The sequence below is a fragment of the Diadema antillarum genome, unplaced genomic scaffold (genome assembly GCF_040938485.1).
Source record: "Diadema antillarum isolate AM-2024a unplaced genomic scaffold, OU_Dant_1.0 scf00000117, whole genome shotgun sequence".
Taxonomy (NCBI): Eukaryota; Metazoa; Echinodermata; class Echinoidea; order Diadematoida; family Diadematidae; genus Diadema; species Diadema antillarum.
Genome location: NW_027271006.1, coordinates 476,485 through 494,984, shown reverse-complemented (window position 1 = coordinate 494,984; position 18,500 = coordinate 476,485). Strand labels below are relative to the sequence as shown.

Genomic DNA, 18,500 nt, shown 5'->3' with positions numbered 1-18,500 from the left:
TTTGATAGACCCAGCTGCAACTAACCAGCCCTGCTGTCGGCTCTTCACGTTATCGACATCATCCACGACCACCAAACACTTTAGTAGTCAGCATAGTGCTTCAATCTGAAATGATTTGATCACAAATTACACTGAAAAAATTACATTTTCCCTATCAAGAGAAACCTGCTAATAATTTACAGGCAAGAAGATGATCACAACAATTGCCACAATGACAATTGCAAAATCCTTATTAAATCAAAGATATGAATGATGAGATACTCAAAGTCATTTCATTACTGTATACGCTGAATATTTCGCGAGGTTTTTATTTTCGCGAATTTCGCGAGTCGCGTGCTATTTGTGAAATTAAAAACACACGAAAATATTGACTCTGTTCCTGTGGATGTGACGTACGCTAGCACATTTCTCCGTTCTGTACAGGACTCCACAATCGCAAATTTAACCACTTGCGAAATGGTTGGGAATTCCCGATTCGCAAAAATTTAGACTAGCAAAATATATGGTATATACAGTATTATTGCAGTAGGGAACCAGAATTAAGGACAAACTGAAAGTGTGCAGTGCCTCAAAAAAATATTTCCTTCAGAGCTATTTCTATCAAAGCAAAAGTTGACAATTAGACAACATTTATGATGTAGAAATATACAATACAGTGCGCTCCCGTTATAATGAACACGGTTATAACAAAGTTCTGGTTACAACAAAGTAAAAATTCAGGCCTCAACATCATCTCCTCTATGTTTTTTTATTGCTTATTTGTTCGGTTAAAACGAAGGTTTGATGTAACGAAAGAAAACTGCCAGTCCTGAGGACTTCGTTATAACGGGAGTCCACTGTATGTACACAATTTGTGGTGTCCAAACAATACTTCTTTGTTTTTTGTCAGTAATTTGATACTAATCATCCTTCACATTTACTCTGAAAAGGGGGGAAAAAAGAAAAAGAGAACCTCGCATCACACTTACCTGTATAGCTGCACAGTTCCTCTATCATTTCCAATGGCAAAGTAGCCACTCCTCGGGGAGAAGTCCATGGTGTATGGAACATTCAGATTCTCATCACCTCGTGGAAAATTCTGGAAGATCTGTACAGATGGTAGGTGGACCTACCACAATGGACACAAAGAAGTTCAAGTTAAGATCAACATTATACCACACGTCCCAAAAAGAAAATACAATGGTACCTCCACAACGATAGCTTTGAGAATAATGAATCAATCCAAATACAATTTCAAGGTATGAAACTATAACTCATTGCCAACATCTTACAGAAAACCCCATTCGATTTGCTTCAATGGTCACAGGGAAATGTGGAATTTTGTAGAGGATGTCAGGAATTTCTTCCCTTCAAGTTCTGTCTATTGTATTCACACACAAGATCATCGAAGTGCTAAACTTGAAAGAATCAGACTCAAGTTGTGACATGCTTTACAACAATCCACATTTCTCTGTGACTGTTAAACCAAGTCGGACGGGGTTTTCTGCAAAATAGAGCTAAGAAGTTATATTTTAAGACCCTGAAGTAGCATTTAGGCAGTTTAATCATATTGGGTAAAATCAATGCGAAAATCTGATTGTAATTTTTTGGGGGGACATACTGTACATAAAGATATGTTGGGGTCCTTAACCCTAACTTACCTGGGCTATTTGGCAAGCTTGAATTCCTGGGGGGGGGGGGGGGGCATTATGGCCCCCCCTTCAGATCTCGGCCGTTGATCGCGCAATCGCCGCAAAATTTTGCATGAACATAAAGCCAGATGTAATCTACAAGACTGTTATGTTAAATTTTCACAAAATTTGCATTTTCTATTTTAAATTAATTATGCAAATATATCCAAAAAACCTCATTTTCGTCTGTAATTGGCTTATAAAAGCTTATGGAATGCTGATTTTTGGTGTAAATATTTCTAGTGACATTCCGAACATTTGTGCGTAAAAAAAATTCAGTATCAAAATTAATTTCTTATGTTTTTTATTGTTTTATCATTTTTATGTATTTCTTTGTTTTTTCGAACTTTTGTTTTTGTTGTTTTTTTCAGCAGAATTTGTCATACACATCTTTAGAAGCATAATTATACTAAAATAAATTTATTTCAGCCATTAAAATTGAAAATATGAATCTTTATATGAATTAATTGAAAAAACACAATTTGTATTGACTTTGTACACAAAATCACGTTTTTGAGCAATTTTGGGGTTGACGAAAATTTTTTGAAGGGGCGTGGCTTCGGAACGGTATGCCCAGGTGCAACAAATTTGGTCTCAAAAGTTGCGCAAGACTTGAAAGTAAAAAGTCAGCGAGCGGCGCGGTCAAAAAATTTTGCGCGGCGGAATGGTCGCGGAATTCCCCCCCCCCCCCCCCCCCCCCGGTTAAAGTTAGGGTTAATCTGTTTAAAAAGACACCATCACTTTTTCCCTGGTAACTAAGGACATTACAAGCCAACACACTGAAAAATAACACGACATCTGCACCACTTCCAGGGGTGCATTCCTTACCAGAGCTCCTGGGCTATGCCTCGATAATTCTGAGTTCGACTTTCCCACTTTTACATGCCCTCAACTTTTCCCATCCTTAAAGTCTTCAATTGATACAATAAACTATTGAAACAATAGAAACAGAAAATGTACATCAACGTTTAGCTTGCAATAACAGATGTTACTACAATGTATTGCCGTACAATGCAAACCTATGAATAACCATAACCAAACCAAAATAAGCATAAATGACTTCTTACATTCTGTGGTAACAATGACATAAATTTCAGTAATATGATAAAACCTCTGACATACTTTTTCCCCCTCTTCCTCTCTCTCTCTCTCTCTCTCAAAAAAAAAAGAAAAAAGAAAAAAAGAAGGCAACAGATACAGCACTAGAAGCCACTTTAAAAGTACCTGGAAACTTTTAAACAATATGCTGTCCTTATGAACACAATATTGTTGGATAGGAATGATAAGGATGTTACATTGCTACTAAAGCTATAGTGTTCGGGGCAACTTTTAAAATGCTCTTCTCATTCTCAGCCGAAGATATGTTCATATCATGGTATATATGAGAAGAACGTAATTTCACATCTTGTGGCAAGTTTTCAACAAGACTGAACTCACAAACTTGATGATGTTTGGGGAATGCGTAGAGATGGCGGCGAGGATCTCATTGGCCGAGTTGAACCTGGTTGCTGTGATGGGTGTGGTGAGGTTCATGATGGCCTTGAGAGGTGATGGGTTGGTGTGACTCAGGCACTGCTCATCATACAGATTGATGATACCACTTTCTGATCTGTAAGGTCAAACAATTGTATTGAAGAAAAAAAAGTACCGCATAAGCAGCACTTTCATTCCTGAAGATGACCTCACAGTACTACAGTTAATTTCTTCTCTCTGTTCATGTTCATTCATTCATCTTTTTTCTTGTTTTCTTTTTTTTCTTTCTTTCTTTTTTTTTTTTTTTTTAAAGAGGAGAAAGGGAGAACAGTGTCACTATGTAAAATCAAGTTTATCTGATGACATTTTAGACAAATTAATGTACTATAAATTATTCGCTGGTTGGATAAAGCTACTGAAATTGCATGCAAAAACAAACATACTGTGATTTCCATGAGTACTTCACAAGAATAAAATTAATCCTGAAAAGAATGAGGTAAATGTTTTCATGACTTTTAATCTGATAAGGTTGATGCATGTCTCTGAGTAGGCTGATGTATGTCATGAAAAGAACTATTCACATCATGCCATATTTTTGTGTGTGCGCTTCCTCTTTTTAAATGGAATCTTTACCAACAGTTTCTTGTTCTAAGAAAACAGCAGCAACACCCAACCAAAAAAGGAAAAAGAAAAACAAAAGGGAGCCCTAAAGTGACAGCAATGTCTTACCCTGTGGCAAAGTAGTGGTTCCCCCTGGATGAAGATATGGTAGTTCCTTTGATGCAGCCCCTGTCTACAAACTTGTGGATGCAGTCTCTGGTGTTCATGTCCCACACATACACTTCACCATCATCTGTGGACAATCACAGACTGACCGGTTTAAGTTGGGGGCATACATGCAACAACTGCCTTCAACCACATGGTATCCCATAGTACTACACCATCGCCTTTTGATTCGTAGCAGTAAGTATAATACATGGACTATAAACGGTTGTCTTCTACAACGCTAGAGGTAACCCTCATCCGATGCGATCGCAATGGAGACATCTATGACAGCATAGATGTGTGAATTGACTCGCACAATCAGGTAATATCTAGTTTGGTATACAAAGCAGATATGGACTACCTTTGTTTTGGGCATTGTTGCTACTATTGCCTCTTGGGACCTCAAGTACTCCATGCTATGACCCAAGAAGCCTGCTACAAGAGTCATAGTATGGAAAAGAGACCCCTTAAGGCAATGATGTTAACGATGCCCTAAAAGTCAGTCAATACCTGTATATTATGACTCAGCTGGAGTGTATTCTCAGTCATTATCTTACAGTTACACCAAGATAATGTCATACTTCTCTTCCGGCTATGCAGCTATTAAAAGAGATTACTTGTATATGGACATTATAAAAGAAAGTTTAGGTTGTACTTTTCTCTGTGCATTTCTCTTGAATGTGATTTTCATTCATTAGAAAAGTACAAATGCAAACATATACTCTAGATATGGGTATCATTATGCATAAGGAAATTCTCCTCCTTTGGCATTACAGAGTTTTATGGAGGCGGGGGGGGGGGGGGGGTGTGACAGCCAACCAAATATTTCATGAGCATTAGCTAGCCTTCAACAAGTATAAAACTAGAAATATCACTTAAGGTGATTAATACCCCCGCCCCGTGACGACAGTCTTACCCAAGGAATGATCTTTCCTTGATCTTCTGCCATTTAAATGCCGTTACCATGGCAACGCAGCTTCCGACACGTCCGAAAAATATGTCTTGCACATCTTCCCACCAAGACTATTGTGTGTGCCACATTTCATAAGCTTTTGTCAAAAACTGAGGAAGTAGTTCAATCCACAAGATCTTTCCTTGATCTTCCGCCATTAATATGCTGTTACCATGGCAACGCAGCTTCCGACACGTCCAAAAAATATGTCTTGCACATCTTCCCAGCAAGACCAATGTGTGTGCCACATTTCATGAGCTTCAGTCGAATACAGAGGAAGTAGTTCAATCCGCAAGATCTTTCCTTGATCTTCTGCCATTAATATGCCGTTACCATGGCAACGTACTTTCGGGTACTGTCAAAAAATGCGTCTTGCACATCTACAACCAAAGGCACACATCTGTACCAAGTTTCATGGAAATTGGGCAAAAACTGAGGAAGTAGTTTGCAACACAAAATTTTCCATCATTTTGGCTCATGATATGTGAGCTGTTACCATGGCAACATACTTTTTGTCACTGTCAAGAAATGTGTCATGCTGACCTATATCCTAAGACAAACATTCAATATGAATTCCATGAGAATTGGAAGAACACGGATGAAGCAGTTTTGCCATGAAGCATTTTGCCCTATATTTTACCAATAACATGCCGTTACCATGGCAACGCACTTTTTGCCACTGCGGAAATATGTGTCTTGCACATTAACATATTCAGATGAACATCTGTACCTAATTTCATAAAAATTGATCAAAAACTGTGGGAGGAGTTCGCGACGCAAGATTTGTACCCATTTTTGCCCATAATATGCCGTTACCATGGCAACGTACTTTTGGGTACTGTCAAAAAATATGTCTTGCACATCTACAACCCAAGGCACACATCTGTGCCAAGTTTTATGGGAATCGGTTGAAAACTGAGGAAGTAGTTCGCGACGCAAGATTTGCAACGGACCGACCGCCCGACCGACCGCCCGACCGCCCGACCGCCCGACCGCCCGACCGCCCGACCGCCCGACCGCCCGACCGCCCGACCGCCCGACCGCCCGACCGACCGCCCGACCGACCGCCCGACCGACCGTCCGCTGATTCCTATATACCCCCTTCAAACTTCGTTTGGCGGGGGTATAAACATACATGTATCAGCATATATGCTACATGAGTCATAGCATATGCCTGATAATGCCTATATTTCAGACTCATCATATTTCAAAGAATAAAAATGGATAAATGTAAAAGTCATTAATTCTGTACTCTAATGATCACCCAGGATATTCAAAGTCTAACATCACCGAGCATTCACTGCATCATTGCACCTCACAAATCTTGGCATGACAGTAAAAACCTCACCACCAAACGACATCATCCTTGACCCGTCTTCAGTGAAGGTGATTGCATCAACCGTGCCGTTCATCTTCAGTGTTGTGATCAACTCCTTGGTCTGAAAAGAATTACAACAGGTAGAAAAATTATTCAAGTTCTACAAAACAATTCAAGACAGCTTTTATAGACTTTTACAATTTTCATTTGCTCACAGACCGAGCATTTTCTATGAGCAGTCCTGAAGATAGTGTTGTGAGTGTAAAATGCACCTCAAAATTGCTGTGCCTACATGCAGAACTGTTATGATATTATTATATCTTTCAGTTTATGCTGGTACAGCATAGTGTTTTTCAACACATATTTCTGAACGGTGTTTAAAATTACTATGAATATTCTCTGACACTGGCCAAGGCATTAGTCCTTCATCAGATTCTATCCTCAGTATTACATGAAAGAATATTCCCTTTTATCCTCTGACTTTGAATATACCTGCAACATTCAATTTTACTAGATGTTTAAAGGGATTACCATGGTATATAGATTTGATTGAGATGAGGATTTAAGTTTTAACATTGTACAAGGTAATTAGAAACCACTTATACAAAATATTAAAGAGGATACAAATTCTAAGACGAGTTCAAAGTTTTAATTTGATAAAAATTGGTTTTGAAATGGCTGAGATATAGAAAAAAACAAAGTAAAATAAAGTCGAAATAAAAGAAGGGACCCAGCTTTTACTAGGACCTCTTTCTTTCTGGATATCTCAGCCATTTCAAGACTGATTTTCATTAAAAAAAAAACCTTTAAATGCCATTTAGAATGGTATACTCTTCATATTTCATATACACCCGTAGGCAGTTTCTAAATATCTAATAAAAAGTTAAAACTTGAATCCCCATCTCAACCAAAACTATACCATCCCTTTACTTTGTAAAACAATTGATCAGACTTTTGGCGACGAAATCTGACCTCTGACACAATCTCACCTTGAAGCTCATCTGTGCATACATAATACCTTGGCACATGACGCAGGGTGCCAACATTTTAACATCAAAATCAGTGAGGTTCTAGTGAGCAGTCAGGGAGATAATTGTGTTTTACATGCATCTCAACAGATGACATCAGTTCCTAAATCAGGAGGATGTCTATATTTTCTTGTTAGGACATGTGGATATATCTAAATTTTTAGGGAGCCTCCTTCAAAATCATAGACTTGGCAGCTGTGCTTGACCAAACACACACATACCAAATTTAAGTGAAAACAAAAGTCCACATGTAGCAGTTAAAGGACAAGTCCACCTTTATATACATGTGGATTGAGTGAATGCAGCAATATTAGTAGAACACATCAGTGAAAGTTTGGGGAAAATCGGACAATCCGTTCAAAAGTTATGAATTTTTAAAGTATATGCGTAGTCACTGCTGAATGAGAAGACTACTAAGTGTATGATGTCATATGCGTACAACCATATAAAGAAAATAAAAAGAGAATTTCACAAAACTTTACTTTTTGAATAGAGTGCACATTTCTTCAACTTGTTACTGACATATGTTAAGGGTAATATTATTCCCCCTGCCTTCTGAAAGAGAGAAGTCAAGTGTTCTTTTGTTATGTGAGAAAAGTGAAAATATGTTGAATTTTCTATATTCTTTCTTTATATCGTTGTACTCATGTGACATCACAAGCTATAGTAGTCTTCTCATCCAGCCTTGAGTGAGCAGAAACTTCAAAAATTCATAACTTTTGAATGGATTGTCCGATTTTCCTCAAACTCTCAATAATGTGCTCTACTAATGTTGCTGCATTCACTCAACCCACATGCAGGGGCGGATCCAGGAATTTTGTAAAGGGGGGGCGTGACTAATATTTCTGGTGCCACTTCCGGGTTTCATTTCATTTTTTTTCTTTTCATTTCTTTTGTTTTTAACGGAAAATAAAGGGGGGGCGTGCGCCGGTTGCGCCCCCCTCTGGATCCGCCACTGCACATGTCTATGAAGGTGAACTTGTCCTTGAAGGTAATGATTACTTACATGAGAGATTCAAGATTCAAGATTCAAGATTCAATCATTTATTGTCTGATTTAAAAAATACAGAAAATCTTCCTCCACTGGCAAGATAACAGAGCATAACACGACAAGAATAACAAACAGATCACATATAAATGCACATGCACATATAAATACATGATAATCAATTAACAATTCGACACATCACCAAACGGTACATTGTAACTAATTAGACTGAAATACTAGTGAAATGAAAAGGTATGTTTGAGACTATAACAATAGGATATTAAAATATACTATTGATGCATTGAATCTTTCCAACATGCTGACGTCTGACTATGACAAATATATATCAAAAATGCAAAGTCATAAATACAAAATTGCACAGGCCCTAATATGTTGTTGGGAGTGAAACATGTGTGATGTACAAATGTACATAGTGTACATTATACAGAACCCAGGGATCACATGTCACATGTGTGCCCAAGAAGAGTAGGAATAAGAAGAAAAGAATAGAAGTGGAAAGGATGGAGAGGGTTCCAGAGAACAGCTGCCTCTATGGGCACACATTGTAATACAGTGTTGTTATGCAAATATGCATGCACACGTATGCGAAAACATTCCGTGAGTAGATAGACAGAGAGATAAAGAATAAGATGCCTTTACATGACTTCTTGGCAGAGATGAAAATAGATATGAATATGTGGACTATCCTTTATCATACAAAAGAAACATTATTTTACAAAAAGAATACTCCCATACCTGCGCAGATAAGAGGTACATGTTGCCATAGGAACCATAAAATGCAATGAATCGCCCATCTGGTGACACCTCAAACTTTGACAGCCTCTGTTCATGGATGCCTGTAACATTACAAGGTGAAGATATAAAGAATCATCACAAATACATGTATATGGGACTGGGGTTACTTGTAATCGCATGCTAACATGAGTACATTGTACTTGGTGCTACAGATCAAAATTTGAGCATGGCACTAATGTCATTCAAATTTTGCAGCATTCAGTGTTAAACCCTTGAAGACTAGTTGCGATTATAATCGAGCAGGTGTCTATGGGAAATGTGTGCTACAGCAAAATCAGTCCACCCTCAACTGATTACAGTTCACAAAATGATCAAATAAAGTATTGAGTATCATGTAAGCTGGCTACAAAGTAAATATCACTGCCTAAAGACCACATACACCACTTGGATCATGTATGCTACATCTACAATTCATTAAACCGTTGAGGACATGTTTTTTTCCCATAGACGCTTGCCCAGGTATACTCGGGACTCATCCTCAACAGCCCTTAAAGCAGCAAAATCTACCCTAGTAAAGACTCTATTTCAAATGTACATTGGCACCATAACTTTTTGCAGATAAGTGTGACTGATATTTTGAGTTTTAAGTACGGGTGGAAATAGAGACATAAAACTGCAGTGACGCATGTATACTTATTCCAGAATTATCTGTTGCAAATGTGTCGGTCCCAGCTCAAAACTAACAAAAAGCAGGCAAAAGTGAATTTTCACTTTTCTACATACAGTAGTTTGAAAGAGTAAGCTAAAAGCTTTGAAGTGATAACTTGTTGATACCCGCACCCATAAAAAAAATAATAGTAAATGAAGTAAGTGAGGCAGGAATGCAGTTTTAATGAAAATGGAGCAAAGAGTATTTAAAAATTAAGGTCACTCAGATGTGCTGTTCCAATGAAAATCACAACGAAAGCAGCACCAGTTCAAAAAAAAAAAAATGCCCAAAAAACACCAGTTAATATGTAAATAATGTTTGTTTGGGGTTTTTTTAGCAACCAAATTTTGATAGTAGATAGAGAAGAGATTGCTCTCTCAGGTAAGACAAACTTTAAAAATTCAAGTAAGACAACCCAAATGACTATTTTGGTTCACTGCAGAGAATCCTAATTTGTGACTTTTTGTGAGTCTTGAACCAGGCAGTCACATATTCAGTAAAAGAGTGTTTCACAGAGAAGACTAAATCTATTCCACCTTCCCAAAGAAGTGAAGTCTATTCATACCCTGGATATTTGGCACTCTTGTTATCTTCCCGGCAATCATGTCGTATACGTAGAAGTACTTGTGTCTGCTGGCTACCACAACTTCATTGCCGTGGGACGAGAAGTGGGCACAGTGCAGCGGAAATCGTTCAAATAGCACGGACTGGATTTTCGGGTTGAGCCTCCCCTCCACCTGTGGATAGAGATACACAATATAAATGTGCCATGGCAGCAGCCAAAAGATATATTCGTTTGGCACTTCTTTACCCATCAATTAATATCCCCCCCCCCCCCATATCCACGCCATGCAAAAAAAAAATAAAAAATAAATAAATAAATAAATTAAATATGAACAGTAAAACAAAAAGACAAGGGGAAAATACATTTTCATACATTTTCAACCAGAAGGGGATAAACTCAGATTAATGCACAAAGCATCATTTTGCCTCTAGGTTAGGCACAAACCCTATACAGTACACTCCCATTACAAAAAAACACAGCTACGACGAAATTCTTGTTTAAGCAAGTAAAATTTCAGCTCCCAAAATAACCATCCATATATCTTTGTATACTTTACTGTTCGGCTATTTAAAATATTGATATACATGTATAAGAACAGAAAACCGCCAGCTCCAAAGACTTTGTTATAACAGTTACGCACTGTATTGAGAAAATGGCAAAAGACACAGGTGTTGCATGATGCTCTGAAAGCTCATACAGGAAACTTCACTACAGAGATAGGGGTAAATTTGTAACATGAAACCACTAAAATTATCTAATACCAAGATTACAAAGAAAAAACTTTCTAAATTATCAACAATTTCTTGCAAATGTTTTATTACTCAGATTATCACTGTACAGTATTTAATTCATGGTAAAGCTTCAATGAGTCACATTGGCAATATTTACAGTTAGCATACATCACGTTCAAAGTGATTACAACATGTTTCTCCTTTCAATGTCAAACCACAAAACTCATTCTAAAAATAATTCACTTTTTAGAATTTTACAAGCAAGAGTGGCCTGAAAATTCAAAGTGCCGGAGAGGAACACTCACCTGAAATAAGTTTAACCTTTTGTCTCGACCTGCGACCAAGGCAACTTGGGCTCCTGGATGGAACTCTACCGTTGATACGATGCCCTGGGAATCATGGCGAATATTGAGGGGTTACTATTACTTTTTGGTACTACATGTGTATATCTAACAGCAAAAAGCGGTTAACTTGTATAAAGCAGACATTCATATTTTCATTCCCACCTAGAGCCTTTTCTTTTTCACATTCATAATGTTGTGGGCCACATTCACTTTCATATTCTAGCATTACATTAGAAACCAACAGTAAATTCCAAACAATGAAATAAATTCAGTCATGTGACAAGCTAATAAATGTAACCAGTGGGGGAAAAAAAATGGGCAGGAGCTGCTTAAAAACAAATATTAATCTTATAACATTATCATGTAAAGACAAATGGGAAAGTTATGAAGTGGTGACATAGCAACCTCTTATGAATTGGATTTGTGGTTGCTGCCAGTATCTCCCTTTGGTGAAAACATTATGCTTTAAACTTCCCTATTCCCATATTTCATTTTTCACGGTATATGCCACGTACAGTATTTAGCTAGTCCAATTTTTGTGGATAGGAACTCCCCCCCCCCCCCCCCCCCCCCCCCTTAATTTTGCAATGGGATCATGGAGTACAGCGATGGATAGATAAATGTACACATGCACTCCATTTTCATGTCAGGATCAGGGTTGATTTAATATTTTCACATGCTTTTTAATACACAAATGACACTAGACATTTCCTGAAAATAGAAACAGTGTGAAATGTATGGCATTTACAGTACAGTACGGTATGTCGTTCATACAATCAAAATCAGGTTTCTGAAACCTGGTAGGAAGATTGAGTTTTACATACACTTCAATAGGCAATGGTATTTCTCATATCAAAAAGGCAATCTTATGACTACTATGTTGCATAAATGTAAAGATCACTTTTTTACAGAGTCTCATGCAAAACATCTCAATACCACACCCACCTGCGACCAAGCCAGCCTACGACCACACCCACTTGCTACCAAACCAGCCTATGACCACACTCACCTGCTACCAAACCAACCTAAGACCACACCCACCTGCTACCAAACCAGCCTATGACCACACCCACCTGCTACCAAACCAACCTATGACCACACCCACCTGCTACCAAACCAACATACAAACAAACCCATCTGCTACCAAACCAACCTACGACCACACCAACCTGCTACCAAACCAACCTAAGACCACACCCACCTGCTACCAAACCAACATACAAACAAACCCACCTGCTACCAAACCAACCTACGACCACACCCACCTGCTACAAAAACAACCTATGACCACACCCACCTGCTACCAAACCAACCTAAGACCACACCCACCTGCCACCAAACCAACCTACGATCACACCTACATGCTACCAAACCAACCTACGACCACACCCACCTTCTGCCAAAGCAACCTACGACCACTTCCACCTTCTACCAAACCAACCTACGACCACACCCACCTTCTGCCAAACCAACCTAAGACCACACCCAATGGTGACCCCACCCACCTGTGACCTGTGCTCCTTATTGAGGTCAGTGAGTCTCTTGACACGGATATTTGTCCGGGGGAGCTGTTCAGACGTGGTGAGGTAGTCACCAGTATGCCTCAGTAAGGGGTTGTTATCGTCCTCATCACTTGCATCACTGTCATCATCTACACACAGGAATAGAAGGTGTCAAAGAACCATTACACACTCAGATATTACCTACATGTATACCTTTTCATTCATTTTATACACTTCTTCATACAGCTTTCGCATGTGCACATGTACAGTGTACAGAATGTGGTGTGTCATCACGTTGTACCCATACAAAAAAGAGATCATACAAGGAAGAAACATGTGCTTAAAGGGACTGTACAGTTCTGGTCAAGGTGAGGATTTAGCTTTTAACGTTTTGCGAGATATCCAGAAACCACTCTGTGAGATGTCATAGAACATACAATTCCAGGGGAATCAAAAGTTTATTTGATGAAAATCTGTTTTGAAATGACTGAGATATCCAATAACAAGGTGAAACAAAGAGATCCTAATAAAAGAAGTGGCCTGTCGCCTTTTATTATTATTGCTTTTTAGGATATCTCAGCCATTTCAAAACCAATTTTCATCAAATAGACGTTGAATCCTTCTTAAAATTATATGCTCTTTCATAATTCATAGGAGGTTTCTCATTATCTCATCAGGAATGTTATAAACCTGACAGTACTGTACAGTCCCAAAACCCACTATGGCAATATAGCCTTTACAGCTTTCTAACTTTTTATGTTTTTATTAAATATTTTCTTTGTCTTGAAGTTGGCAACTTATAACAAATTGAAAGCCATAGCATCTGGTGTATTTCTATCTGTCAAAAACCAAAAAAATATATTATTACAATATTAAATGGACTTTGTGATGATGCATCACATACTGTAAGAGTGGAAATTTTCGCGCATTTCGCACAACCAGAAACTAGCACGAAAATAAAAGCATGTGAATATTTTTGCATGCCATATGTTTCTGTAGTTGCTTTGATTCCACGGAATTCAAAACACATGAAACTCATCTTACCCAGCCGAGCGCGAAAAATTACTCGTGCCAAAATATTCACTTTTACAGTACATGCAAATACAGTGTACATTCCTCAAGAGATTCAAATCATCATTTCACCTTACAAAGAACACAAATTGCTAAACCAGGTTGCAACTTTATCTTGAATTCCAAGGTTGGTATCATACAATTGTACATTGTTGCCCGTTATTTTTTCAAAGACACTTTCTTAGTACCAGCAGGATATCATGGAGTGGAAAGGCTGGTTCCGCTTGGATACAATTCGAGAGTTTCTGTAACAAATTGTGAACCACTTTATCACTGACCTCAATGAACTATTTCAAGTATGCATTCAGCCCAAGAATCATGACTGAAGTCACCGTTACTGATATTAATACCGTTTGTCCCCCCCCAAAAAAAAAAAAAAATAAATAAATAAATAAATAAATAAATAAATAAAAAATAAAAAATAAAAAATATTAAAATATGGTACCCTCTGCAATGATAACTTCAAAAATAGTGAATCAATTCATACACAATTTCAGGGCATGAAACTATAATTCATAGAGCACATCTTACAGAAAACTCCACTCAATTTGCTTCAGTGGTCAAAGAGAAATAAGGATTTTTGTAGAGCATATAAAGAATCCCTTCCCTCCAAGTTCCATCCAAGTCTATTGTGTTTACACATTACTATGCAGTTCCAAGAGCATTCAAGTGCTAAACTTGGAAGAATCAGACTCATGACATGCTTTACAACAATCCACATTATTCTGTGACTGCTTAAACAAATTGGATGGGGTTTTTGTAGAGCATGTCAAGAATCCCTTCCCTGCAAGTTCTGTCTATTATGTTTACACATCAATATGCAGTTCCAAGAGCATTCAAGTGCTAAACTTGGAAGAATCAGACTCATGACATGCTTTACAACAATCCACATTTCTCTGTGACCTCTTAACCAAACTGAATGGGGTTTTCTGCCAAATGGAGCTAACACATTATAATTCAAGACCCTGAAGTAGCATTTAGACGGTTTAATCATATCGGTTGTTATCAATGGAAAAATCTGATAGTCACTTTCTTTTTGTGGGGGTGGGGGGGGGGGGGGGGGGACATACTGTATAGCTTTGATGCACACATTCACTGACAGATGCTATTCACGGTTTTGAACCCCTGTGGGCAAGACCAATTCAATCAGGCCACTTTTGTCTCCCCACAGTTCTGGGTTCTGAAGATTATTTCTTGTTTTTCTTCATCAAAGACTCACCTTCCTCTGTCGCTCTCTCAGACTTGAGCTTCGCCCACGATGGAGTGTCACCAACCACTTTTTCGTATCTGCACATTTATCATGGAAAGAGAAATAAGTCAAAGTGGCACATCATGTAGCTATTGAAAAGATCATCTAGGAAACATTTTAGAGCAATGCTTATATGCAGGTGGAGGGTGGGTTCAGTTCTACTGCAAAGTGATTGACATGTTACACAAGACTCCAACTGAAGCTGTGTACATTCACCTTTACAAAATAAAACCTGTACTGTAGCTGAGCAATATCTTTGAATATCACATTATCTTTTCTGAAAGAAGTAATGTATCTTAGCTCTCTCAGAAATCCAACAGTGTACAATATGTGATGCCACCAAATATCACAAATGTGCACAGTATGTTTTGATGGGCAGCATTTCCACGGCACCCATGTCCAAATCCACTGATAACACTACAGCAATATGTATGGATGGAATTATGCCTACCATGCAACTTAGCAAAATCTTGAATTAATGTTTCCAGCCAAATAGTTTCCATATTACTGTTGGCAAAGTCACTGCAATTTCATATAATAATATTCAACTTGGCCACCTAACCTTAGCCAATGAAAGTTTTAGAATTCATTCTTCTGGCTTGGAGAGTGCATTAGCTTGACCCTATTGTATCGATTACTTACAGTTTGTGTGTTTCACATCCCTGGAACACTTACTGTGATTTTAGCCTTTGTTGTAACTGTGTCCCACTGACTTCTTTTTCTCCCCTCCATTTCACTTTGTCTTGTCGGATATTCACCTCACCTTGAAAGCTGGACATGAAAAACATGGCATTGGCATGAATTTTTATCAGGAACATAGTGGCACAAAATAGGAACATTGGGAACCATTTCATGTATGTAGCAGAGCATTTGATAGTTTTGTTCTGGCGGTGACAAAGAAGTAAGTTTGACTGTACAACCTTTATTTAGACTTCTTGACCGTTGTAAAATACTGTAAATGTGGATATTTTTGCAGCGTGGAAATTTTCGCCCACTTCTCAAAACAAGAAACTGGCAAGGAAAAATAAAAGCATGCAAATATTTTTGCTTGTTATGCAGTACATTTTATATTTTGTTACACAAAATTAAAACATTAATTAGAAAAAAAAATCATCTCAACTGATTAAGCACAAAAAAAATTACTCTCAAAAAATGTCGATATCAATAATACATGACCTGGCATTAAAACCTTCACCCGTTCAATACAGGAACCTGGTGGCCTGTGTATTAAGTCTATGGCGAATCCAGAATTCAGTATGGAACGGGTTGATACTGGTACTGCTTGATAAATGTGCATAACATGCACCAGGCAGAGGCTTTTTTAGAGAGTATTCTCATGTCTGGTGGAAGTCTATCTCAGGAGTTTTTTTTTTTTTTTTTTGCACCTCCTGAACAATGAAGAAGCTTTTATACTTTTATGTATTCAACTTTGAAACATGTCAACTGGTTTTTTAATTACAACACATTGTTTTCATTAATGTATGGTAACGGAAGGACAAAGAGCTTTGTGTGCATACAGCGAAGGATGTTATTTCCAACTTTAACATTAATCCTTGTACTCCAATGTGATATTTTTTTTCTTTTGCTTAATCCCCCAAATAGCCAAATCTTATGGACCCATTTCACGGCGGCGGGGGGGGGGGGGGGGGGGGGGGGGGGGGGGGGGGGGGGGGGGGGGGGGGGGGGGGTCTTGGGGGCTTATCCCCATAATGTGCATAACATGCACCAGACAGAGGCTTTTTTAGAGAGTATTCTCATGTCTGGTGGAAGTCTATCTCAGGAGTTTTTTTTTTTTTGTTTTTTTTTGCACCTCCATAAATCATAATCAAAGAGACATGTTTTAATATTCTGTGTCTCTGGAACGCATAAATTTGCAATCTAACGTTCGATACTGAACCCTTTCTGGACAATGGGCTACCGAACAGAAGCTGAGCAACTTGTACAATGTACTCTCGGAGGAAAATGATGGGGCTCTCTTAGTGTTCTGGCTGCATATTTAGCTTTCTTAAATATCGTTTCAATAATAAAATTTACACATCATGGATCTTACAGCAGAATCTGTACAGGTAAAACCAATATCAACAAGTGACAGCTTAGTAGTTGACTCCTCCAGACTTGCAATTAGGCGTTCATTCTAAGATAAAATGATGTTCACAAGAATGAGATATCAAAGTGAATTGTGGTAGTTCTCAGACTCTGAGAAGTACCATCACAGGAAGCAATAAAACAAGAATTTCGAGTCATCTTTCTCTCGAGTCTTCTAGTTCTTGTAGCATGCTATCGGAGAGTGTCTTCCTAAAACAATTCATTGTACCTGCAAAGAGTTGCAGTACAAAAATACAAAAACTAAAATATCATACATTGTACTCACCTGAGATGTGCATCATCCGTGTCATCATGCCAAGCTGGTTTTCTCTTTTCCCTGTCCAGCACTCCCTCCTGCACCTCAAGTCTCTTTTTTCCTTCTTGCTGTTTCAACTCCGACTCCTTACGAAAAAAGAAAAGAAGGAATGTGGTATGAATTAATACTTATGACAGAGCTGCCTAAAAGGCCCCGTTGCTACATAACACAAACTTTGCATTTACAGTGTAGACCCAAGTAGCATTCCTAGCAATGGCACCCTGTTCAGTTACTCTATCAAAGCCACAAATTTCCAACTAAATTTCCAGCCTATTTCAAGCGTCGAACAAATCTGGATCTGAATAATAAAGAGGCTTAGATCTAATTCTAAGCATGTGTTCAGAATCATCATTAATAGCCTGATAATGAAGCTGAAATAATCACTGCAGAGCAGAGGGTTGTTAATGTCGTGTAACATTAAACATTCTCGTGTTTTAAAACTCATGTACAAACCTCATCTGAACTGGTATCTCGTCTATCCTGTGCCTGCTTTAAGCTTGATTCCTGGTCAGAATCTGAGTCTAATCTTTCTTCGACGATGTTTCCGAAAACCAGATTTTCTAACAACTCTTCAGATGAATCCTTCTCCTTCAACTTGGCTTTACTGCCCAAAATCACTCCAGATTTTTCTTGTTTCCGGCTGGATTTCACACCACGTCGCTTCTTCACCTTTTTAGCTGACTGAGCACTCTCAGCTGAACGCTTCGTTGTTTCCTGAATCATAATGACGGCAAAAAATCAGTTCGACAACAAATTTGCGTCTCAAAATTCACAGCAAACGTACATTGGGGTACGTGGGACCGTTGTAAACTGATTGCTAGCAATCCGCACGTGGATAACAGTGTTCTGTACGACAGCACTACCGACACTAGCATCACAATAATCGAAACGATGAAAGCGCCCTCTGTTGCCTTTGCTACGCATTATGAGCGTGTGCACGTGTATCTCGGCCGCTGCGGTTGTTTCGTAACCTGCGCA

At 38.4% G+C, this 18,500-nt stretch overlaps 1 protein-coding gene across 1 annotated transcript; it reads right to left on the bottom strand.

Moving 5' to 3' along the window:
• On the bottom strand, positions 1 to 18,376 carry LOC139719935 (U3 small nucleolar RNA-associated protein 18 homolog). The gene is made up of 13 exons (XM_071631316.1): positions 17,976 to 18,376; positions 17,493 to 17,608; positions 15,797 to 15,892; positions 15,092 to 15,159; positions 12,805 to 12,950; positions 11,261 to 11,344; positions 10,225 to 10,396; positions 8,951 to 9,051; positions 6,209 to 6,299; positions 3,873 to 3,996; positions 3,108 to 3,279; positions 969 to 1,108; positions 1 to 105 (listed from the first exon to the last, which is right to left on the bottom strand). The coding sequence occupies exons 1-13, from the start codon at positions 18,243 to 18,245 to the stop codon at positions 81 to 83; spliced, it is 1,605 nt and encodes a 534-aa protein (XP_071487417.1). The 5' UTR covers positions 18,246 to 18,376; the 3' UTR covers positions 1 to 80.
• Between the last annotated feature and the right edge of the window lie 124 nt (positions 18,377 to 18,500).